General features: G+C 41.4%; 1 protein-coding gene across 1 annotated transcript in view; it reads left to right on the top strand.

Moving 5' to 3' along the window:
- Positions 1 to 23,627: 23,627 nt before the first annotated feature.
- PSTPIP1 (proline-serine-threonine phosphatase interacting protein 1) overlaps positions 23,628 to 25,699 on the top strand; it is a 97,500-nt gene continuing 95,428 nt past the window's right edge. Inside the window, exon 1 of the mRNA XM_027830543.3 lies at positions 23,628 to 24,314. Within this exon, the coding sequence (XP_027686344.1) occupies positions 24,282 to 24,314 (33 nt within the window). The 5' untranslated portion in view covers positions 23,628 to 24,281. The remainder of the gene's footprint in view (positions 24,315 to 25,699) is intronic.

Raw genomic sequence — 25,699 nt, 5'->3', positions numbered from 1 at the left:
TTATTACAAAATTTTAAAGGAAAAAATTTATTTGCTAAATACATTATATAAAAAAAACTCCCTTATTTTCATGCTCTATGTCAGCGGGTCTCAAACTTTAGCAAGCCAAGGATCCCCATTTTGATTTATATTTTGTCACAGACCCCCGCAAGCTGGCTTCTAATTTTCCCCAGGGATGCTTAAACTCTGCTCAGCACCAGGCCTTGCCCCCAAGGCCCGACCTCTTTCCACCCCTCCTCTTCTCTGCCTCTTTCCTCCCCTGAGTGCACCTTGTCCCTGCTCCTCCCCCACCCTCTCAGTGCCTCCTGCATGCCACTGAACAGCTCTTCCACAGCATGCAGGAGGCACTGTGAAGGAAGGGGAGGAATTGATCAGCGGGGCCGGCGGCCCCAGACATGACTTGCTGACCCCAGTTTGAGAACTGCTGCTCTCTGTGTTAAAGGAAATTATATATAAACTACAAAAAAAATTCGACCATCCTCGTACACACTGTTTCTTTTTCTTGGAAATATCATGAACTCTGTCTATTGACTTTTTAGTTATACCTTTTAACTTCTATTTAAATATAGCTTGAGTTGCAGAGTGTTTTTTTTAAATTAGTATTCAGAAAAAAAAATTCACTTGATAATCACTCAGTTCTCTCTGCTAAACCTACATGCCCACATGAAAATGTTCATGATGAAATTTATATTTTGGAACACAGCATAGTGTGGCCTATTCCATTGATGTAACAGATCTGAGTTAATTTATGCAGCACATATACTTTTCAGAACATTAATTTGATGCAGCAACCTGTAACAGCTCAAAACCATCATTTTTTGCACAAAGATTGATGCAATAGACAGCCACTATGGTTTAATTTAAGAGCTACATGCAGTTGTTAACTGCATATTGAAAATCCCCAAGTTTTATTTGGGAGCAGGAATAAAATCGAGTAAAGATGATTTCTAAGAGAAGTACTTGTTTGGTTTTTGGCTCTTCAACAGCTGACTGTTCTACATCATAAACTAGAGTCAGCAACAGAATAAAATCAGCTATTTGGGTAATAGCAAAACTAAGCACCTTAAACTGCTGAAAGAGATATTTAATTTTTTCTATGAATATTTAATAAAGCCCTCTTACAAACATACTATTGTTGCTTGTGTTGTACTTTCCTAGGGTTTTTCTTTCCTCCCAGTCCTCCTCCTCTTTATTCTTGAGTAAAAGCATGCATTGTTTTGTCTTAAGTTTGCTTGTTAATAGTATTAATGATTTTCAGAACAATCCATGCCACTCAGAGGTGGTTTTAGCATGTGGTCCCTTGATTTGCTAACTCTATTAGCAAAGCAAATGTAAAAGGGCTTTTTAATATAGCGTTGATGACACATTTAACAAAATATACTTACAGTTCTCAGGACACTCCCCACCAAAATAGTAATTTAGTTTTTTGAGTTGGAGACTGTATCTAATATATGAGAGTGTACTTTTTAAAGACTTCTTTTAATTGTTAGCCTAAAGTTTTAGCTTCAGTCAATTTGTTTGAAATTTTTTTTGGAAAACTCATCTCTGGCAGCTTTCAACCAGGTGTCTGTCCACTTTTACAGCTTAGGGGAAGTCTACACTACAAAATTCCATTGACCTAGCACTGTCTATAGGGGGTTAGGTCAACACAGCTAAATTTCTATGGGGTGTGGATTTCTCACACCCCTGAGAGACATAGGTATTCCAGTGTAAGTTCCCAGTGTAAACTAGCCCATAGTGTAGACACTTTCTAAGTCAACGGATGGGATTTTTCTATCAATGTAGGTAATCAGTCTCCCCAAAACACAGTAACTAGGACAGAAGACTCCTTCAGTTGATCTAAATATGGTGCTCTGGGCACGATATTTTTTTTAATCTAATTTTTAAAGTGTAGACCAGGCCTCGTTCAGAATTAAGGTGGCCTTAATTTGGTTTAGCTTAATCTTCACTTACAAAGTGAATTAAACTAAAATGAATTAAGGCCCCTTAATTTTGAATGAGAGTGTCCACGTAGGGGTTTAATGCAGTTTAACTAATCCATTTTCAATTCACCCCTTGAGTTAATGCAGATTAACTTTTCTGAGTGTCACTGGGTAGACAAGGCCTGTGCCTACATCTCCCAGGAGTCATGCTGCACTGTACAGAGATCATTCCCTGGACAAACCTGCACGTGAGGGACCTGCAGAAAGTCCAGCTCCAGTGCCTAAATGACTTGCAAAAATGTGATGAACAGGAAAAAATTCCTCGGCTTGTTCTGAAATCCATCCATTAACTCAAAGATCTGTGCAACTCCTCTCAGCATGCAGGACCTCTGAATGGACACAATATTTAGAAATGTACCAGGTGAAGAGTAATGCAACATGACAGCAACTGAAACATTCATTTTATGGAGCTAAGGTTTGTGAAATCTGACTTTGTTTGACAGAGCAGCATGCACATTTTAAACCTACCAAAACAACACACTATACTGCACCCACAATTCTGGAGAGATGACAAGAAACAGAATAAACCACACATGACAGATATGATTAATATACTACTGGTAGGTGCTCAAATAGTCTGTAGAAGAGGACAGGAAGAAACAGTACAGGATAGAACAGAAGAGCTGATGCTTCTGTTGAACAATACAGAATACCTCTTACATACATAGAGGAGGAGGAACAAGGAGCATCTCTACGCTGACTTGTCTAGACAAAGGATAGGGAAAGTTCTGCCTATTTCTGTATCTTATAAAAATAGTATTTTTATAGTTTCCCATCTCAAGCTGTTCATTCCTCACCTGTCTGCATGTACCAGAGTCTGCCAGCAACAACAGTGCAGGAGCGCTCTCTCTGATCAGACTTCATGGAAACTGAGCTGAATTTCATTAACTTTGAAGTTACTTTTGTCACAACATAGGGGCTAGTAATATTATTTCTCTAGATTTACACAACTAAAAAAGGGGACAGTTATCGAAGGCCCTAGGCACCAGGCCACAAATTACAAGAACAAAAATAAAATGAAATAGCAGCCTCCACCCTACAGTGAGCAGAACACACACAGCCTCCCTCTTCCCCCGCCAACACAAATTTCCCTTCCCCCATGCAGAACTCACTCCTATCAAAATCCACCTGCCACACAAATAGGTATGTCAGAACATCCTGAATGCTGCCAATGGACTGGAGTGGGAGATTGTTCATGTGCTCTGTCACTAGCTTCATGAATCCTAAATCGAAGGTTTCAGAGTAGCAGCCGTGTTAGTCTGTATCCGCAAAAAGAACAGGAGTACTTGTGGCACCTTAGAGACTAGCAAATTTAGTAGAGCATAAGCTTTCGTGGGCTACAGCCCACTTCAACGGGGATCCAGCTTGAGAGCTTTGATGTCACACCAACACCAGTTGTGTTCAAGAGGAGAAAAGTGGTCTCAAACGCTGGAAGGTTCCGAGTGATTTATACTTAAGGATTTTAGGATCTGTATTTTTATCAGAGCATAGCTTTTCCTACACAGGCTGTGATTTCATTGCAATTGCTTCCTGTACAAGGTATACTGACTACAAGGGGATCCACCTAGCTCCTTTTAGGTGCTTTCCAACATATGTGGAGCATAGTGATGAAGGAACATAGCAGCATGTTTGAGGATATGTGTACAAAAGAATATTTCCATCTTCATTTCATATTGTTTTTAAAAAAATCAAGATAATCTCTCAAAAGACACTGCTATCTGCTTCTATATGGTTGATGCTCAAGGCACTAATAGAGAAATACAATCAGAAATGGCACTTAAATAATTTGTTCATTGTGTCAACTAATTTTCATTCCCTAGCATCCTCACTGTCTACTTTATCCATTATGTTGTTTTTACTTAATGCAATCAAGCAATGTTTTCAGTAGCAATGGCTTCCCAGCAGCATATGCTGCTTATTTATTATACTAAATTAGTGCTTTATATAGATTAAAGCACCAGAGAGATGAACAGTAGGAAGGGCAGAAATTTGCCAATGCACCTGACAGTCTGGGGAAATTGACTGTGTGAGACAAATATCTGATTCTAATGGACGATGCCTGTGGATGATTTGTGAAGCAGCAGGTATCTGACTATGACACCTGGGACCATTCTTGCCCAACCCCAAATCTGGCAATCTGTTCAATTCTGCATGTGAGGAAGAAACACCATAGCTAAGTATCTAATGTTGTGTCCTAAGACACTGTTAGTATTCAAGTAATTTGTCCATTTTTTCTTTAATTCCCTTTATGGGGATTCTATCCTGCAGTAATTGCATTCTTCATAAATGGTCTTTAACTGTACTGACTTTTACCTAACAAATCAGTACTGACAAAACACATCTATCACAATTGTGATATTTAGGGGGGAGGCCCAAGGCTGGGAAAACAGTATTTTTGAAGGGGACAGGAAATCCATATTTTGTTTTAAGATAAAAAAAATTGCAGGTGACAAAATTAATCTACAAGTGGTTTATTTAAAGTAACAAATTTGTATATTTAAAAAGTTTTAAGGTAGCTAGGAATCTCTCTACCACTATTATTATTAAGGGAGAATGAGACAAAAAAGAGCAGCATTGATGGAAAAAACAGCTCTAATTACTTAAACATCTGAAGTATGATTCAACCTGATCAACATTTCTAGCATTCATAGTTTGCAAAAAGAACAGTCGTTGGTGCCCAAATACTACAAATACTTTTACCATATGATGTTGGAAACAACTGTTACTTTTTCTGGTGCTTTATATATTTAAGGGTATGTTTGCATGACAAAATATCTCTGTGAATATATTCTCAAACATGTGGAGAAATTTAATTAACTGATTTGTTCTGAGACTAAACAGCTAGTCAGTGTCTGAAGTGTGATGCATTTAAATTATTGTGCCTTTATCTGAAAGTCAAGAAAACTGTTCTGTAAATGGAGAGAGAAAGTTTACAAATAATAAGCAGTCTATAATTATTTACCTTTTTAAAAAAATAAAGCAGATTGGTTTGGTTTTCCCTGTTTTTTAATCCAAATACTTTATCTTGTGACTTGCTACATCCCTACAGTTTTTCTGTTCTACTCAGACAGCATAAAATTAGGCATTTATAAAAAAACAAATCTGCCCCCTTAAGTGAACACAATTGTTAGAATATTTATGTTTGCCTAAAAATGCCAAAGTAACCTGACCTAATATTTATAATAGTTTAGTTTGTGCATTTTCAATAGCATCATAGAGGAAAATTCTAATGCGGGAAGTATACTGTACAATTCCAAAAATTCCTGTTGAGTATCCAAGGATTATTCTAGATACCACTTCTAGCAGAGAATCAATTCACAGATATTATTTATATTTTTCAGTCACTGAATACTATTTTAAATTAGCAATTGACAAGAGAGATGAAATAAATGAGAGCGATTAATAAATACAGTTGCGCCTAATTAATCCAGCTCATCTTTCTTCCCATGTGGCTGGGACAAGCAATATTTGCACATGCTATATTGCAGCTAATGCTATGTAATAAGACTGATCTTATAACAAACTGAATGATATCCTATGTGATGTAATGTAACATACAGGGAAAGAGTGACGCCCAATTCAACCTTTTTTCAAATCAGAGAAAATGTTTGCTCAGAAATGATTGATTGATAAACATGAGTTCTGCAGGATAGCTCCTAATGATATGGGGTCTGATTATATTTTCTATTCTTATTGTTTCCTTTATATAAGGGAAGTGGGTCTATGATTCTACTTCTACAGTAGACACTGTAGAGAATTCTTCTTACAGTAGTAATAAATAGATTATTGACTGGTTTATTAGCCAGGAAGTTTGGTCCAATAGTTAGCATGGGACTCAAGAGACCTTGATTTAATTCCTTGCTCTGCCACAGACTTCCTATGTGACCTTTGGCAAGTCACTTAGGCTCTGTTTATACTAGAGAGCTTACAACAGCACAGCTGTGCCGCTGTAAGATCTCTGGTGTAGCCGCTCTATGATGATTGGAGAGAGCTCTCCTGTCGACATAACTAAACCACCCCAAGGAGCAGTGGTAGCTTCTCCTGCTAACATAGTACTGCGCACACTAACACTTATGCCAGCATAACTTATGTTGATCTGGGGTGTGTTTTTTTCACACCCCTGAGCGACATAAGTTTTGCCAACATAAATGATAGTGTAGACATGGCCTTAGCCTATCTGTGCCCCAATTCCTCATCTGTACAATAATAGCACTGTCCCGGGGATAATAGCACTGCCCCGTCTCACATGGGTGAGAGAAGATAAATACATTAAAACCTGGGAAGTGCTCAGAGACATCATAAATGGGGGCCATATAAGTACCTAAGATAGTACGTGAAACAGTTACATTTAAATAAAAGTAACAAATCTGAGATAATGTGGCATAGCACATCCTACAGTATTTTTATGTCCAGCAAGAGTAACAGTTGGAATTTTTGCATTCATTTTGCAATCTTGATTACACTTTAATTACCTACAACCCACATGTTCTTTTGGATTTACTGAGACCTTGGTACATGGATGTCAGTGGAAACTGCAGGAGCTCAGTGCCCTTTGGGATTTGCCCCAATAAATATGGGCCAGATTCTTATTAAATATTTGTAATCAGAGATTTCACTCAATATAGTAAAAAATCTCTAGAAACAACATGTCATGTGTCGTATAAAGATGCTCATTCAGTAATATGGTAACAGCCTGTTAAATAGAGAGATCCAATGATTATATTACTGTATAAATGTTTCTCTAAACAAAAGCTCACTGTTGTAATTATTATTGTTTTATCTCTGAGATCAACCTGTTAAAACTCCCTAAATAAATAAATAGTTTTTAAAATGGGCCAGATTTTCAGATGGTGTAAACTGGTGCAACTTGATTAGAGCCAAAGAAGTTATGGTGATTTCAACCAGCAGATGATCTGGCTCAATATTTGCTTCTAAGTATTTTATATTTAGTTTTAATTCTCACCCAGCATACAGATGAGCTGGGGAAGTGCAGCTGTCCACCATCCAAAGACAATATGTGCCTGAGAAAGTTCTGCAATCTTTTCTTTCTTATAGCTGTCGGTGAAAAAATTGGGAATGTTCTAGAAAAGATGAAAATCTCACATGCTTAGACTATGCATCCGTAGCAGTTGATCTTCTGTGCACTGAACACGTTGGAATTCCACCAGGGATGAATGTGTCCATTTCTGTGCTGCCTCTTGTACCTCTAAGGAAGTTTTCAAAGCATGAAAGTAAACCAGATGTCCTGTCTTCATTTGAGAGGGAAAGGACCCCCCTTTTACGCACAGGCTGAGCCAGGTTACAGAATTTGATTCCCTCTATCTTACCCACTAGAGACTGAACTTTCTTCTAAAGAAGGTTTGTTTTAAGAACAAAGGCATTCTTTAATTATGAGTAAACTGGGATGTGTTAACTGATTTTTATAAATGTTTTTGCAGCTTGGTTTCTGACACCATCTAGTTGGGTCCATTGACGAGTTTTCCACCTTTATCTGGACTTTAGAGCCCTCCCTTCAAAGAGTATGAGGTAGAGTCAGAGGAGACAAATCTAATTTATTTATAATACCAGTGAATTAACAGCACCAGCTGAGAACATAAGGTTTGGGGTAACGAGACCAAGGATAAGGGCATTTGAAGCCCAGAAACAAATCACTCCTAGACAGGGACAGAGCATCAATCTGTACTAGACTTTAGGATCATGAGGAATGTTGAAAGAGGAGACACTAATTTACATGGATGGTAAGTAGAAAGGAAATGAATTGTTCCTGCTATACTGGAGACCTAGAAATAAAATTTTAGGTAGATCGTGAAGATGAGGACAAATAGCTTGCACATAAACTATTTGAATATCAAGCACTGATGCAATCTTTTAAAGTTACTTCTACTGCTCTGCTCCCTGCCCCAGCTCCTGGCCGTGGATCCAGGATCCCGGCTGTTGGCCCTGCACCCACCCCCAGCTGTGGCCCCAGCCTTGGCCCCCTTGACCCTGTCCATATCCCTGGACCCCACCTCTCCCAGAGCCATGGCTCTGGGAGGTGGAGAGCACAGACAGGGGAAGGGAGGTGTGCAGCAAAAAGTTTGGGGACCACTGCTTTTGGGTGGCTTTCATCATCCCCACTATGAAAAGTGTTCTAGTGCCACCGGCTATGCATGCCACATGTGCTGCGATCTTACAAGGGGAATAATGTAAGGCTAGAGGGTGGAGGGGTAAACTCAAGGAACATACGGAGGCTTCAGGAAATGGTGCTGGTGATTAGGTAAAGTCTCTCTCTTCCCTCCAAAGGTACATTTACACTGCTGCTGGGGGGAGGATGATTCCCTGCTTGGGTAGACGTACATACACTAGCTCTGTTGGAGCTACCCTGCAGCGTGGCTGCAGCGGCATAAAAGGCAGTTCAGGCTCGTACAGCCTGAGTACAGCCCTAGGGTTTTGGATGAGGTTGCATTCGTGTGGCTACCACAACCCACTGCCCACGTGACTGCGGCCACACTGCTATTGCTTACTAGCTCGATCAGAGCTAGCACGTGTCTGTCTACTGGAGCTGGGAATTACACTTCCTAGCTGCAGGGCAGAGATACTCCAAGTCAGTAGCAAACTAATGCCTCTCATAGTGCTAAGCAGTAATGTATTAGGCACAAGACACTGACTGCTGGAGGTGGCATATTTTGAATAAGGACTTGATGTCTTGTGATCAGTTAAAGATACTGTGTATTTTTCACAAGATTTAGGAGTGTCTTTGTAAACTCCAGCTTGGGTAATAGTTATCTTCCTACATTCCCCCTGTAGTTTCAGTCAGATAAGATATTTTTCATTTTTTGTCCTAATCTGTTGGTTAGTTTTTTTGTGAGCTGTTAAACAGCTGCCACATTTTACCTCAGAGGTGACTGCTTTTCCATGGCAGAGAAAACAATCTCTGTATGTAGTTTTTACATCAATTTAAGTTGGAAAACATTTATATGGTCTCATTGCGAAGTGTAAGATAGTACAGTATTCAAAGAGTCCCATCTAGGAAACAAACCTCTTAAACTCTGCACATGCTGCCTACTTAGCTAGCAATTCCATAGTTACTCTGGATTTCATTGAATGCAATGTACTATAGAGATGAACAACCATGAAGACTTTGTCAGTAGAATGTGCAAAGGGCAGCAATGTGATAAAAAGTATCTTTACCCAAAGCTGTGACAAATGAGGGAGATGGAATGCACTTACAGAAACAGAAATCTTTCTATTTTTTCCACTGCAAGCCACTTACAGCTTGTCTCTAACACAAGTACAAAGAACCACCAGTAGTTCAGTCACATCAGTCAATGCTGGTGGAACACACCAATGAGTTTAGGTTAGAGCACTGGTGCCTTATCCAATCTTGTAGTATAAAAGGACCCGCTCAGCAAGTTAGAACGCAGGCTACCAGTCTCTGCTGAAATTATATCATCCACTTTATTCCCCATAAAACAAACTAGTGTGGCATTTGCTACCTGAACATTATGAATGGCCCAACTACCACGATAGGTTATCAGTGAAAGACAAGCACTGGGGCCCTTAACATTAAGAATTAACAAGAAAAAAAATCACTTTTGGATTTCTACTACCCTAATGAATCTGCAGCACTGGAAGGACAGGGAAGTCCCATTTCTAAAAGAATGATAGATCTCTTATCAACAGCCTTATATGAAAAGATCATATAGGGAAGAAGTGAGGTACAGGGGATAGGACACAGGACTGGGACTAAGGATACCTAGGTTCTATCACTGACCTGCTGAGTGACCCGAGGCCAGTCTTTTCACCTGTTTCCCCTCTCACCCTTTGTCTAGTTACATTGTAAATTCTTTGGGGCAGGGACTGTCTCTTACCACATATTAGAGCAGCACCTAGCACACTAGGGCCCCCACCTCACTTGGCTACTGAAATACTCACAATCATTTGGGGGAAAATACTAAATGGGATGACTTTAATGCAGTACTGAATCCATTTATAAATCCCATAATTGGTAGGCAAAACTAATAGATCTGCTGAGTGCACACTTCAAACATCATGGCTCTGTTCCAACTGGCCATGAGGTCAATGGAAAAACTGATGCTGACTTCAGTGGGACCTGAGTTAGGTCAAAAAAGAAAATACAAATATACTGATAAATGCATTGGTCTGTGTCCTGGGGGGTGAACAGGTATTGTTAATTCCTAAAATTGCATCATTGCTGGAACATACATGTCCTAGTGAATAGAGCACTGGACTGGTATATGTGGGAGCTTAGTTTCTATTCCTGGCTCTGACCCTGGCCAGCTGGATGATCTGGGGAAAGTCACTTCTCTCTATTCCTGTTTCTCCTTTAGTAAAATGGAGATAACAAGCTTGAGATCCTTGGCAAAGCACCTTGAGATCTACAAGTGAACAGCACTATATAAGAGCCAGGTATTAATTATAATCAAAAATTCAATATGGGTTTGCCTTTCATGAATTTTTAGGGTTCTGAGATTCATTTTCATGTTAAATGTAAATTCAATTAAAGCAAAACACCAATTAAAGAGACATTCTGTATTATAACAAACAGTGGGTTTGCATCAAGGCAGTTTAATAAGGCCCCATAAATACGCTAGAAAAACATTAACTTTCCTCTCCATGGTTAATGTCGCAGAGTTTTTGAGAACACTGAATACTAAACTTTGCTGGTTTACATTTAGCTTTCAGCCAGCAGCACGAGCTGAACTTTAAAAGGGATCTAACAAATCACTCAGAGGCCTGCTGGCTGCAATTGCTGTTTCCATGGAAACAGAGATTGGCTTGTCACAGAGGATAAGGTGGTGTAAAATAATTGTAAATCGACAGAATTGAGGATAGTTTCAAAGCACCTCATTGAAAATATGACATCCGTTTCCATGGAAATAGAAATGGCAGCTTCCAGATAACCAGTTAGAACTCTTGGAAGTTTTAGCTATGATTGCCCACTGGGAGATGAAAATTGTGCTGTTTCGCTGTTATCAATGTCTATAGACTTTAACACCCAATAGGCTCTGTATTGTTGTATAGAGTCTGTATTGTTTTATTTTTTAACATTAATATAAGCCTGTTAAAGATGGGTTCCTTATATTATTGTGATAGGTGCTTTAGATCTGACAGAGATAGTTTCCTACTATTTTCCATTTCACAAACACAGTGATTTATCCAAGGAGACTTGACATGTGCATTAACTAGATACCCGCACAGTCTGAAGTATTGCTATCTAATTATATGCCTCTTTTTCTAATTTCCATCTATAGAACCCCCCCCACCAAATCTCTATCTAGAAGAGAAAGTATATTGTCTTTATTATCAGAAAACTAGAAATCATTAACATAACACTGAAAAGGGCCATGTTTGAAACACTGGATGTGTACAATCCCCACCCCCTGCGCTGATATTTTAAGGATGAGACCAAATAAAAAACTAACTTTCAACTCCGTATCATTAAAGTGGCCAGAACCAAAACACCAGAACTCTGGTCTGAACCATCCCAAACTCAAGGGTTTGAAATCTGAACCTTTCCAGCATTTACAGTTGGAATCTGTACTCAACCCAGCATGATCACAAACCTGCAGTATACAGTAATAACTCGCTGTTACTACAAATAGCTACAATTGCACCTTTCAGTAACAAGCTCTTCATAAAGGTCTTGAAACTAACTTATGGCACTGCTCTCCCCATCCACATTCTAATGAGAATTATGGCTGCTTATCAGACAGAAGAGACTAGTTTACAGACCATCCAAACCATCTTTTCTCTTATGTTCTGTTTCTTTGTGTTTTCTTATTAAAACAACCCCAAACTTACAGCAGGAACATTTTTATCTGAGTTTGTAACAACGTATAATATCCTTCAATACACATACACACTTAGATCCAGGGTTCTCACAATAAAATTTTGGTGGCCTCAGAGTGCAGCCACCAACTCTTGCTGGTGGCTGCTATGGCAAATGTTCTTAAAATACTTAATTAACTTTAGGAAAAACAAATAAATATGCACATCTACAAGTCCATATCATTATAATTTGTTTATATGGGGTTTTATTGCAGACTCAGTAATAAAAATAATGTACAGTTCTCTATTTTTTACTGGACCTAAACAGAATAGAAACCCAAATAAGGTGCTTTGCACATCCTTGTATTTTGTTGTTGTTGTTGCTTTTGGTTGCCTTTTTTTTTTTAAAGACTTGCTAGCTAATAAGTCTGGTGCTGTGAAAAGTAATATTTGTATGTTTGCTAATACCACTTTTCATATCAGACTTACTAGCTAGCTGGGAGGCTGTGAAAAGTGATGTTAACAACCGTACAAATATCAATTTTCACAGCAGACTTATTCAGCCCTGGCAAACCAGGGGATGAATTAAGCCCCGGATAGGCAGGTGGGTAGGGAGACAGTGGGGGTGAGATGGATGAGGGGCTGGGGAGGGAGTGGTGGCCAGGGGCAATGAGCTCAGGGTCCAGGGCCGGAGCCAAAGCCCTGTGGCTGGGGGCCAGAGCCCGCCACTGCGTGGCTGGAGTCCAGGGCTGGAGGAGCCTGTGGGGATCAGGGACAATGAGTGGGGAGAGATGGTGAGCCCAGAGCTGGCACCCGCCGTCATGTGGCTGGGGTCCAAGGCGTGAACCCAAAGTCCCATGACCAGAGCCTGACGCCCGCCGCCCCAGGGCTGAAACCGGAGCCTCACCACCCCCGGAAAAGTGGGGAACTCACTGGCTGCCTGCTTCTCCAGCATTTGTGGCTCCAGAGGAGGGGAGGGCCCAACCCCTTCTGGTGGCCCTAGGGGGAGGTACTGCTTTGCGTTCACCGCCAGTCACTGCCCAGGAGGCTGTGGCAGCAAGAAAAGCCCCTGGTGGCCACATGCAGCCATGGTGCCCGCATTTGAGAAACACTGGCTTAGATGTACTTTCAAGTTATCTGCTGTATACTTGAGATCAGAAAAGAGTTTATTTTCTGTACGGTAGGCTTTTCTGAGTACAGGGGATCCCTGGTATGTCAGGGTTGCGACGGATATCAAAATGACGGATACTGGGGAATTTTTCCCCATAAGAAATAATGGCCCGCCCTGCCTCTTCCCCACCCCTCCACCCCACCTCTTCCCACCCAGTTCTGCCCCCTCCTCTGAGCGCGCCCTGTCCCCACTCCTCCTGCTCCATCCCAGAGCCTCCTGCACGCCACTGAACAGTTGTTTCACAGCATGCAGGAGATGCCGGGAGAGAGGGGGAGGAGTTGATCAGTGGCCTTGTGGGGCACTGGCCGACAGGAGGCACTGTGCGGGGAGGAGGAGTGCTGGCTGCTGGTGGGTGCTAACCATCCACAAAAAAGTGATGCAAAAGGTGAAGCGAGTAAGTTGCAAATGATGGATATGTGGATTGGGACTGACATGAATCAGAACACGTTCCCCTGTTGATGAGGGACGGATACGTGAAACGACGGATAAGTGGGAGACGTACACCGGGGACTCCCTGTAGCTATGGATTTTGCAAACTACAGAATACAAAGCAGATGACTGTGATGAACTTCAGTGGAATTGTAAGGCAAAGTGCTTAGGTCAGGGGGTAGCCATAAACTCATAGATTCCAAGGCCAGAAGGGACTGTTGCGATCATCTAATCTGACCTGTATACACAAGCCACAATGGGATCCACTGATATTCCACTGAATTTTAGGTTCTATTTAGCCAGAAACTAGAGAACTTTTTCCAGAAGGAGTACTGTCAATTTTAGGCTTTGGTGGTTATATTTCAGAAGGCCAGCTGGAGTAATAATGCCTAGAAAATAGTAGACAGTTGTGGACATGTGGCAAAGAGAGACTACTAGAAATCAGTGGTGTCAGAAACAGTGAATATTTGAATTTTGAGTGGATTAGCCAGGTTTACAGCTTGATAAGAACATATTCTATTACACATTGCATCTAACCTGCTAGGTTGGTAGTTGACTCTTTCCTTGGTACTATCTAGGTACAGCTTCATGAGCCCAAGGAGCACAACGGTGGGCTGGATCCCCCAAGATCACTACTGGCATTTAAACATTGCCAGCGGTAATCCTCTGGTTAGGAAAGAATGTCCTTGCTTGCCTTTTTTTGGAAAAATTCTGTGTTATTAAAAATGAGAGCATCCTTGCTGACAGTCGCAGTCCTGCGTAGTGAGAGACGATTAAAAGACCTACACACTCACATGACAATGGCCTGTCAGTTTTCCAACTCCAAAATGATTTCCCACTGATTAGTAGCAATCCAGTGTCACATGCTTCCGAAGCATGCTAGCCACTCGCTTCTCCATTGTCAATGCAGCTCTCATTCTGGCGTCCCTGTGCTTGAGGGCTGGTGTGAATGCAGCCTTTTGCATCTGTAAGTTCTGCAGCCACCACTCATCATCCCAACCTGCATTACGATGTGATCCCACCAGTCAGTGCTTGTTTCTTGGACCCAGACACAGTGCTCCACCACCTACAGCCGCTCTGTGAACACCAACCACCTCCTTGAATTGTTTTCCGCAGTGTCCATCAGCAAACTGTTGAAGATATCACTGTGCAACAACTGAGGACGTGACTTCTTCAGAGTCTATGAAGACACGAGAATCAGGCTTCCTATATTTGCAACATTCAAGAGAACAGCACAGAGCTCTGAGAGCTGACATCTTTGACAGAAGCCTGGAGAGACCAAAAAGCACCATGTGGGTTTGTGGGATTTTAAAAAAACAGTGTGTAAATTATGGGAGAAGGATGGTATTATGGAATGGAAAAAGTTGCATGATTGGAACTTGATCCCTAGCTCCAGAGATCCCTGCACAAGTCATTAATATCCCACAAAACATTGCAAAAATTTCCCAGAAGGCATTGTATTGGATGGTGGTGCATGGCATAGAGGAATGCGTACCCTTGGCACACTGGACTTTACATCAATGCAAGCACTTGTAGTGAGCACATGCAGCTCTGATGCAAACCGGCAAGTACACATGGGCCCGAGCAACATAAAAATTGTGCTGGCTGTACACTGACCTAAATTGCATTGACTGTGGTTTGTTGTGTACATGTGACCAAACTAATCCCTGAACCTCCCTCCTTGAATCTCATTTTACTCTGTTAATATAATATAATGTTTCCCTCCTGCACAGGATATCATGGGCTTTCATTCACTATATGTCTGAAAGGAACATTGAGATCATTAGATGAAAAGCATAAAGAAGAGCAAAGCACTAATCAAATGGGGGTGGGGGGGGAATTTAGTAATGGCATGATCCAACTGTGTTTCCAAATTCCATTCCCAGGTAAGGCAGCAGAGGTAGCAAGTAGGATTATGCCATAACGATTTCCACCCACTCCAGTAGGAAGAATTTCCATATATTCAATTATTTTTTCATAGTGTAAGCATAATATAAGGTAAGAAAACCCTAGGACCACATTCCATAGCCAAATGCCTGCTTTAAGTAGACTTCAGTTAAAAATAACTTCTACTAAGTCACTGATTTTTACTTACAAAAGGTTTTACTGTATAGTGGTATCCTCTTAAAATGAAGTACCGGTAACTTAAAAAACAACTATTCCCAAATACAAAAACTGCTATTTTCACACTTGCACACACACAGACACGATTTGAGACTTTCATTCTATTCACTAATAGTAGAGTTTCTCTAAAGTTCACTGTAGGTGTGTTTCACAGTACAGCTTTTAAAAAATATAAACAGAAATCTTTCTTCCCACAATCTTTTCTATTCACCTTACAAAAGTTACAAAAATACATTGAAATGCAATTTACATGGTAAATGTGACTGAAGGGGGGGGCGGGGAGCCTGAATGAATGATGAAGTCCAATAAATTTAATACACTCTCATCCTCATAATTGACTCAATTCATTTGGAAGGAATTCTATATGTGATTACCCTGGGGTTAATATCAGTGACATTTCTGACTAATTGAAAAAGTCTCATGAATGATTAGTTTTATAGATATCGTTGTCCCTGGAGCTGAGCAGAAACTGGTGAGATGGAGACAGTTATTTTCTTCATAAAATTTGTTTATTTACAAATTACACCGAAGTCCTGTTTACTTGAAAAGAGATGGTAACAGCCTACAGGCAACTCTCGCAGAGATCTTAGGTAAGACATCCCTTCCCCCTGTCCCCAGAAGGAGCTGCCTTGGCTTTCTCCAGGCCAGGTCTCACACATGTCTCTGCTTACAGTGGGACATTCCAAGTGCTGTCCAGTCTAGTCCCTGAGTTTTTCAACTGGGTAAATCCAGCCCAAGGAACTCCATCAGACCACATGGTCTGGACAGATTGCCTAGCCATTTACCATCCTTTTCCAGAGCTGCTTTACAATACAAAGGTATCTCAGAGCTTTAACTTCCAGGCAAAGGAGAGTGGTTAAACCCACAACACTCTTAATGACTCTCTGCATGCAGTTACTACGTCCTGAGGTCTGGTCTACACTAGAAAATCAGGTTGGCATAACTAAATTGCTCAGAGGTGTGAAAAATCCACACCTCTGAGCAGTGTAGTTAAGTCCCCATGTAGACAGCATTAGGTCGATGGAAGAATTCTTCTGTCAAACTAGCTATGACCTCTCAGAGAGGCAGATTACCTACAAATCTCTCCTGTTGGCATAGGTAGTGTCTGCACTGAAGCGCTACAGTTACACCACCGGATAAATTCATGGAGGTTAAGTCCATTAATGGCTATTAGCCAGGATGGGCAAGGAATGGTGTCCCTAGCCTCTGTATGTCAGAGGGTGGAGATGGATGGCAGGAGGGAGATCATTTGATCATTATCTGTTAGGTTCACTCCTTCTGGGGCACCTGGCATTGGCCACTGTCGGTAGACAGGATACTGGGCTGGATGGACCTTTGCTCTGACCCATTATGGCCATTCTTATGTTCTTAAGCATAGACAAGCCCTTACTTTCATTCTGGTTGCTTATAACATTATATTCAATGCCATTTCTATTTAACATGTGTCTTTTAATGCATTTTCCCTGATTAAGTGCTTCAGGACGAACTTCCTAATAGTGTATATATAAATCAAAGGACATAAAATACTAGGGTTGTGGATCTACACTATTGTACTCCATACATGGCAGGCTGTAGCTTTGCAAGTGTGTGTGTGTGCGTGTGTGCACATCCCCTTATTAATGATAAGAAATACCAAGTGTTCACACCTATGGTACTTGTTTGTGATGAAATGAAAAACAGTATTTCAATTAAAAAAAAAGAAAAAAAGGCTGGGAGAGCAACAAGACTCCATTGAGGCAAGCTGAAAAAATAGTGAATTATACCAAAGGAGCGCATAGACGGGGCGCCGAGCCCAGCAAAAGGTGAGTTTGGTTGCTTCCACAGCCTGCTCCCCTACCTGGATCACTGAAGGCTATGCTAGTTGCTGCTTTGGGTATGGGAAGGAATTTTTCCCTCATACCACCAGATTGGCTGAGGCTGGGCAGGGTTTTTTCACCTTTCTGACAGCAAAATCCAACCAGAGGGCTGGGATCGTCCCGCTCCCAGAGGCCACAGTTTGACCTATGTGAGAGTTGTTTAGTTGTCACATGTTTCGGCAGGTGCCCAGTGCAGGAAATCACTCATTTAGGCTCCAGATCCCAAAAAAGTAACATGGTGGCCAGCCTGAGGTCATCTCCTTATGAGATGGGGGCAATATGTCTAGCCTCCTGGGGGCAAATGTGAGCCAGGGTCCAGGACACTATCTGGGGGGACTGTCCCTGTCAATGTATTTTATAGCAGTGCTGGTGAGGGGAGCTGTCAAAGGTCCCCTCTCACGTCAACCGCTGAAAGGGGAGGGTTACTAGCAGGTGAGTGGAGGCACCCAGAAAATCTCCTAGTGTTATGATTAGCTGCCCCTGTGATGAGATCACACAAAGAATTGGTGGGCTAAAAATGACTACACTGGGCTGTCTCCTGACAGGAAACTTGGATGTAATTTTTGACTAATAAAGTTGTGGCCTTCTTAAAATCTAAACCATGTGGTCCTTTCCTTCTTCCCTGCCACTAGCACAGCAGTGACAGAGTCCCTGTCAGACGGTGACCATTTCAGCCTTTATTTCATTTCAGCAAACAATCTTCACTTCCAACCACCCCCAGTGAAATTCCAGACAGGTGTAATTTTGAACTGATGTCCTCCCTCCACAACTGCATGTTGCCATCTTAAATAACTTCTCTCTAAAAATGACACTGGAACCATCTTGATCTATTTAATAATGTGAGAAGTCCACCTTTAAAGCACAGCCCTCTGAAGGCCAAGTAACACGTTGCTAATGAAGGGATTCAAGCACAGCAGATGCCAATTGCAATGGACATATTATATTTCCATTTTTCTCCTTCTGTCATTCCAGTCCCTGCTGCTACCATGAAAACAAAGGGACAGAGCTGTGAAGCACGTTGGTGCAGATTAAAAATAATAGTGCAGAATGAGTTAAAATGTTTTGCAGAAATAGAATGACTTTAGATGCTGCCTAGCAGCATGTATACACACACGCTGTACTGAGATCTATCTTGTGGTCAAAGAGCGGTGATCAAGAGGTTTCAGAGAGGCATACATTCTCATTGTCTTTACTGTTGAAATGCAATTGTTATCGTGAAAGATCCATTACGGTGGTATGATTCTGGTTTGTTTTTTAAAAGATATTTTATTCCCCAAAGCTTAGGTAGATTATTGTTCCTCCACTATTACTTCCCTCTTCTGAGAAAATGCTAAATAAAAAGGAGTTGCTGTCCCTTCATATATTTAAGGATGTTAAATGGAAACTTTTGAATGGCCAGATTTTTATCTTAGCTTGTTTCGCCTAAGGAGTTTGAGAAATCTGCTACCCAGCCTGTGCTTGCATCTGCACTAGCAGAGTTAATCGATACCTGCTGTCTTTCTGAGATTAGAAACCTACTCTTAATTTACTTTTCAACAGCTACAAACAATTATTTATACAAGACAAGTTCCTTGGAAGTGGAGTGCATAATAATTTGCTTAAACCATTTCACATAATGCACTTCAGCACTTCTTCGTGCAGTTTTCAAGAGCCTCAGACTAGGAATGCTATTTATCCTCATTACACAGTAGCCTCAATCTAAATATCCATTATAATAGCACAGCACATAAGTTTAAATGAGAAACTGAAGAGTCTACAGTTAATAGCTTTCTAAAATTGTTGCTAATGTGGCAGTGAAATGCATCTATCGCTTCCTTGCATAGCAAAGCCTATATGTACTATGAAAAGGAATACTTGTGGCACCTTAGAGACTAACAAATTTATTTGAGCATAAGCTTTCATGAACTACAGCTCACTTCATCGGATGCATTCAGTCGAAAATACAGTGGGGAGATTTATATACATAGAGAACATGAAACAATGGGTGTTACCATACACACTGTAACCAGAGTGATCACTTAAGGTGAGCTATTACCAGCGGGGGGCTGGGGTGGGGGGGAACCTTTTGTAGTGATAATCAAGATGGGCCATTTCCAGTAGTTGACAAGAACATCTGAGGAACAGTGGGGGTGGGGGTGGGGATAAACTTGGGGAAATAGTTTTACTTTGTGTAATGACCCATCCACTCCCAGTCTCTATTCAAGCCTAAGTTAATTGTATCCAGTTTGCAAATTAATTCCAATTCAGCAGTCTCTCGTTGGAGTCTGTTTTTGAAGTTTTTTTGTTGAAGTATTGCCACTTTTAGGTCTGTAATCGAGTGACCAGAGAGATTGAAGTGTTCTCCAACTGGTTTTTGAATGTTATCATTCTTGACGTCTGATTTGTGTCCATTTATTCTTTTATGTAGAGACTGTCCAGTTTGACAATGTACACGGCAGAGGGGCATTGCTGGCACATGATGGCATATATCACATTGGTAGATGTGCAGGTGAACGAGCCTCTGATATTGTGGCTGATCTCTACACCTACAAGATCTCTATCAAGCATTCTTACAGCTACAATACCCACCTGCTGAAGTGAAGAAACAGATTGACAGAGCCAGAAGAGTACCCAGAAGTCACCTACTACAGGACAGGCTCAACAAAATAACAGAACGCCACTAGCCGTCACCTTCAGCCCCCAACTAAAACCTCTCCAATGCATCATCAAGGATCTACAACCTATCCTGAAGGACAACCCATCACTCTCACAGATCTTGGGAGACAGACCAGTCCTTGCTTACAGACAGCCCCCCAACCTGAAGCAAATACTCACCAGCAACCACACACCACACAACAGAACCAATAACCCAGGAACCTATCCTTGCAACAAAGCCCGTTGCCAACTGTGTCCACATATCTATTCAGGGGACACCATCATAGGGCCTAATCACATCAGCCACAATATCAGAGGCTCGTTCACCTGCACATCTACCAATGTGATATATGCCCTCATGTGCCAGCAATGCCCCTTTGCCATGTACATTGTCAAACTGGACAGTCTCTACGTAAAAGAATAAATGGACACAAATCAGACGTCAAGAATGATAACATTCAAAAACCAGTTGGAGAACACTTCAATCTCTCTGGTCACTCGATTACAGACCTAAAAGTGGCAATACTTCAACAAAAAAACTTCAAAAACAGACTCCAACGAGAGACTGCTGAATTGGAATTAATTTGCAAACTGGATACAATTAACTTAGGCTTGAATAGAGACTGGGAGTGGATGGGTCATTACACAAAGTAAAACTATTTCCCCAAGTTTATCCCCACCCCCACTGTTCCTCAGATGTTCTTGTCAACTGCTGGAAATGGCCCATCTTGATTATCACTACAAAAGGCTTCCCCCCCACCCGTTGGTAATAGCTCACCTTAAGTGATCACTCTGGTTACAGTGTGTATGGTAACACCCATTGTTTCATGTTCTCTATGTATATAAATCTCCTCACTGTATTTTCCACCGAATGCATCCGATGAAGTGAGCTGTAGCTCACGAAAGCTTATGCTCAGATAAATTTGTTAGTCTCTAAGGTGCCACAAATACTCCTTTTCTTTTTGTGAATACAGACTAACACGGCTGCTACTCTGAAACCTGTCTATATGTACTATGTTTATCTATATGAGTCATCTGCCAGTCTAAGCAATACTTTTCCAGATATTTCATCCTTCTAGTTGTGCGATGTAAGACTGCTTTCTGCTGGATGGAGTATGTCAAATATATTCATCCATATGCAGCTTCTCTCTAACAGCTGAGACAGTAGAACTGTTCCCTTAGGACGCCATCTTGCAAGGTTCTGAGCTCTCTGGTTCCAATCCAGCAAAACACATCAACATGTACTTAACAGTATAAGCATGTGAATAGTTCCCTAGGCTTCAGTTTGGGCCACTATAATCCTCAACACAATGCAGGGTCGAGCCCCTACTTAATGAGGAAGTAATCTGTGTGAGAGAAGCCAGGATTTCTAACCCTGATGCTGTAGATATGTGGCTAGTTGACAATAGTAGTGGTTTGGGTTGGTTTTTGTTTTTTGGTTTTTTTGGGGGCGGGTGTTTGTTTTAATCATGAGCTGGGTGAAAGAAACCTTGTTGAGTTGGATTAAAACCCCTGCTGAGGTTGATAGATGTGAACTCATCCCTCAATTAACATAACTGGAAACATAAGCCCCACAGACAAAAGTGTATGTGAACCGGACTATGAGCTTTTGAGCTGAGTATTGTTTTGGGTAGGTGTGTGTGAGAGAGAACACACACCTACTGAGGTCACAGACAAGAACAGAGAGGTAGAGAGAGAGTTTTTGGGTTTGGTGTTGGCTCAAAGAAGACGGCGGGTTGGGGGACTGGTAAGACAAGAAACTGCTCCTTTTTGTTCTTGGTTCCTTCTGTGTTCAGAGACACAAGACTTTATACGTTCCTTGTAAATAAACAAAACTACAACAAAGAAATACCTGCCTACCACCAATTTCTACACCCCACTGGAACACCCAAAGAGCCCTGAACTTCAACTAGTTGCTCTGATCAAAAAGGAGAAACAATATATGTGCAGCTGTGGATCATAATAAACTAGAATATGTAGTTCGAGCCAGGAATAGAACCCAGGAATCCTGGCTCCAAGGCTCCTCCTCTGGCTCTGTCTTTTGTGACTGTAAACCAGAGAGAAACTGAAGCACAGGGAGGCTGTGTCTCTAAAATGGAGATAATACTTCTGTTTCTCATAGGAGAAGGGAGGCTCAGTTTGAGGATAAAATGTCCTTGTACATCTCTGCTCTCATTTCCTTCTGATGCCCTTTTATACACTCTCTATGCTTCTCCCAATGTTCTCTCCTTCTTATTCCCTTAGGGTTTGACAGTGCAAGATGCTGAGTATTTATGCTTAAATCCTTTGCTGGATTGAAGCCAGCAAGCAGAACCATTGAAGGCAGTGGGACAACTCTCATAGTTGAAGTGAAGCATTTGCTCAAGGGCTGTGCTTGATCAGGACTAGTGTACTCAGCACCTTGCATGACTGAGCCCTTAGTCTTCTCCTTGCCGTTCATGGTTCCATGCCTCTTTCACGCTGGTTTGAACAGTCTCATATGCCTCGTCCACCAAGTGCCCTCCCTCTTCAGAAATCCCACTACTTCCACAAATCCTTCCCACCTTGTTCTCCTCATCAATACCCTCTGCTCATCTTTCTTGATCTGACCAGTTGTCCTGTGACTAGTCTCTCGGATTGTAAACTTCAGGGGCGAGGGAACATGTCAATTTTATGTTACATTTGCATCACTACGTGCATGTCTCGTAACAATAATTGCAGACCGAATCCTACAAATAGATCACTGTAAGCAGACACTTATGCCCACGGGGAGGCCCAGTGAGGTCAACAGGGCTCCGTGTGGCCACAAGATCTACCTGTGCAGAACTGACTGCAGGATCAGAGGAAACCCCTGCAAAATGCTTTGAGATCCTTCAAAGAAAGAGACCAATTCTAAGTGCTGTTCCAATAGATCAGATTTAAAAATTAATTGAGTGTATCTCAGACATTTGAAATGAACATGTAGTGGGCCAGGTTTGGAAGTAGATAGTATGCTGCTGGGAAACCCAGATTTCCAGAGCTTTGTATGGGCTATTCCCTACCCCCACATTCAAAAGGCTCCTTGTTCAAATTCCAGTCAGAACTTTAAAATAAAAAACCCTCAAAAATATTGAAAGGGACTGACAGACAAATTGCATCGATTGTAGAGTAAAGAGGAAAGCAGAGACAAGTCATAGTTTCAAATAAAGAAAAGTATCACGTTAGTACCAATTATTTCCAGGCCTATAAACATATCTGTCATCCGATTTAGCTACTTGTTTTAAACACTGCATTTCAGTGCTTCAGTGGGCAAGGTATTCTGTACACTGTTAGATTAGATGTCTGCTCTTCAAAATGGTTAACAACTTCAGACCTCTGTGCTGGTAAGCTGTTAACTCCAACTAACCTCTCACTCACTCCTCACTTTTTAAAGAGTTTGGAGTTTACCTCTAGACCTCACTTATCCAGCTTCTTAGTAAATAAGACAGTGTCTCCCTTAATATTTTATTTGCAAATGACTTGACAGATCACACAGGGTGCATTGCTAGCACTCATTTTACTGAATCATCACATTTTAAAATTTCTTACACAATGATGTCAGGAGAAAGCTCCGGATTCGCATTCCAATGGCAGTGTGCATGCTTTATTTTATTTTTTTTATAGTCGCAAAGACATCTGTATGAAGGCAGTTTGCAAATCAGAGAAATATATATATTTGCAATGAAGACATTGTGATTTCCTCAGTCCTGCTAAGGGGCTGCAAAATGTAACTTTGCAGCTACACTTCCTGTGCGTGTGTGGGTACGAACTTCTGCCAAAAAGATTATGAAGAAATGTGGTGCATGATTTTTTCTGCAATGCCTCCTCAGCTACTATTTTAATCTGATTTCCTACCTGGTTTGTCTCTTTCTATTATGCTGGTTTCCTTATTATTTTTTTATTGTATTCTCTCTTTGTGTAGTTGATCAGATCCTGTGATCACCTTTTTTTTTTTTTTTTTTTTTGCCTGTAGCTCACATGCACGCATGGCGAGGAGCAGACTGACATCATTTGACATCCCTCCGCTTCCTCATTTCAATATTAACTGTTTACCAGAAGAGAAACAGGTTTGGAGCTAGGCTGGTCTTTTGGGTTTTTTTTTTTGTTAGTGAGTTTTTTTCTCTTCACAGTAGCAGATGGAGCTTCCTCAAACTGCCCAGTGCTGTTTTTCATTTTGAAAGAGACAGGACTGTGGAAGTGTTTCACTTTCTGCTCTAGCTGGTGTATAGTAACAGCAGCAAAGCTGAGTGCCGCTGCTACTCTGCTCTCAGAGCAAACCTGTTCAAGGATTTTCCCCCCCTCCATAAATCAATAGGCATGACACAGCTGCAGTTCAAAGATGCATTTTGGGTAAGTGTGCAGTTCCTCTATATTTCCTGTGTTATAGCTTCATTTATATATCTAAAGAGATTTTCTATTAATTTATTAACGGTTCACCCTTTAAACTGAGTTTAGAAGCAGATTAAGCTCCCCCCGCCCCCCGGCCCAAACATACCGTTTGCTATGATAACCATTTAACCTTTGAAAGAAAGACACATTGTAAAGCGTTATGGTCGACTTGGACTATATGACAGGTGCAGTTCTGATGCTTTATTTCTAAACTAAGTACTCAAACCCTTTTGAAAGGAACAAGGCTTAGTTTGTCATGCAGCCCCAAGAGCACTTGCTTGTAGTGAGTTGTTGGAGTTAGGGAGTTGCTACTCTGAGCAGGTGAACTGTTGCTAATGATATTATGATTTCTCTAATACTTGCTTTCAGAATTTTTGAAGCCTCAGCCAAACTAACAGCCCCACACAGAACCTTACCATGCACCCACCTGCTGTTTGTATATCTAACTTAGACCTGCAGAAGGGCATTCATATTGCATTAGGGGGCTCAGTATCCCAAACCATGAGATCATGAGTCAAGGTCTCCCCCCCTTTTTTTTAAATGGAGATGGACTTAAAATCATGAGAATTTCAGAAATAATAATTTGTGCGGGTGGCGTGTATTAATTTTCCTTTTGGTTTCCGAGCCTTTCGTTGTCATGTTTTCAATCTCTTCTCTGCAAACACAAGGGTTAGAAACCATTTGTTTTTTTAAATGAAAGCTGAGATTTGTAAGTAATCCCGTGACTGCAGGAGCTGGTGCTTTAAGAAAAACAACTAATGCTGTATGACTTTACAGGCTGAAAATGACAGTTCTTCCCCACCCCTCTTTCCCTCCTCGCCTATCCCCCAGCCCTGGAAAGCACCTGCAAAGGGTTGGGAATCTACATGTTGGAAGGGAGTGAAGATGAGTGCACTACCCCCATCATCCCCTCACCAAGCCTGAGGAGAATCCACATAAAATTTAATTCAACTCTGATGCTGTATTAACTTTCATACCACACCCACAGTACATTGTACTCCCTGTGGGTGAAGTGGAGGGGAAGGACGATGGGTAGGGTTGAGTGGGGAGATATGGAAAAAGGAGAAGTGGTGTAGAGGTAAAAAAATAGAAATGGCTAACCTAAACTAAACTCCATATTCCCCAAATGCAAAGTAGGTAAACTCCATTTCCCTGCATTTCCCCGCCATTACGCTCCTGAATGGGAGTCCAACTCCTTAGCAACTTGTCTCTGTGGGAGTTGCAAAGCCTGGTTACTGGAGAAGGGGCACACAGCAAGCCCTGGCTGGAGCTATTGTTGAAGCACAGGCCTTCTGCACTGATGACCCCACAGTTCTGCAGGCCAGCCACTGGGCTCTTTCCTGGGG

Source organism: Chelonia mydas, chromosome 10, assembly GCF_015237465.2.
Source record: "Chelonia mydas isolate rCheMyd1 chromosome 10, rCheMyd1.pri.v2, whole genome shotgun sequence".
Lineage (NCBI taxonomy): Eukaryota > Metazoa > Chordata > Testudines > Cheloniidae > Chelonia > Chelonia mydas.
This window is presented reverse-complemented; position numbering and strand designations above follow the sequence as displayed.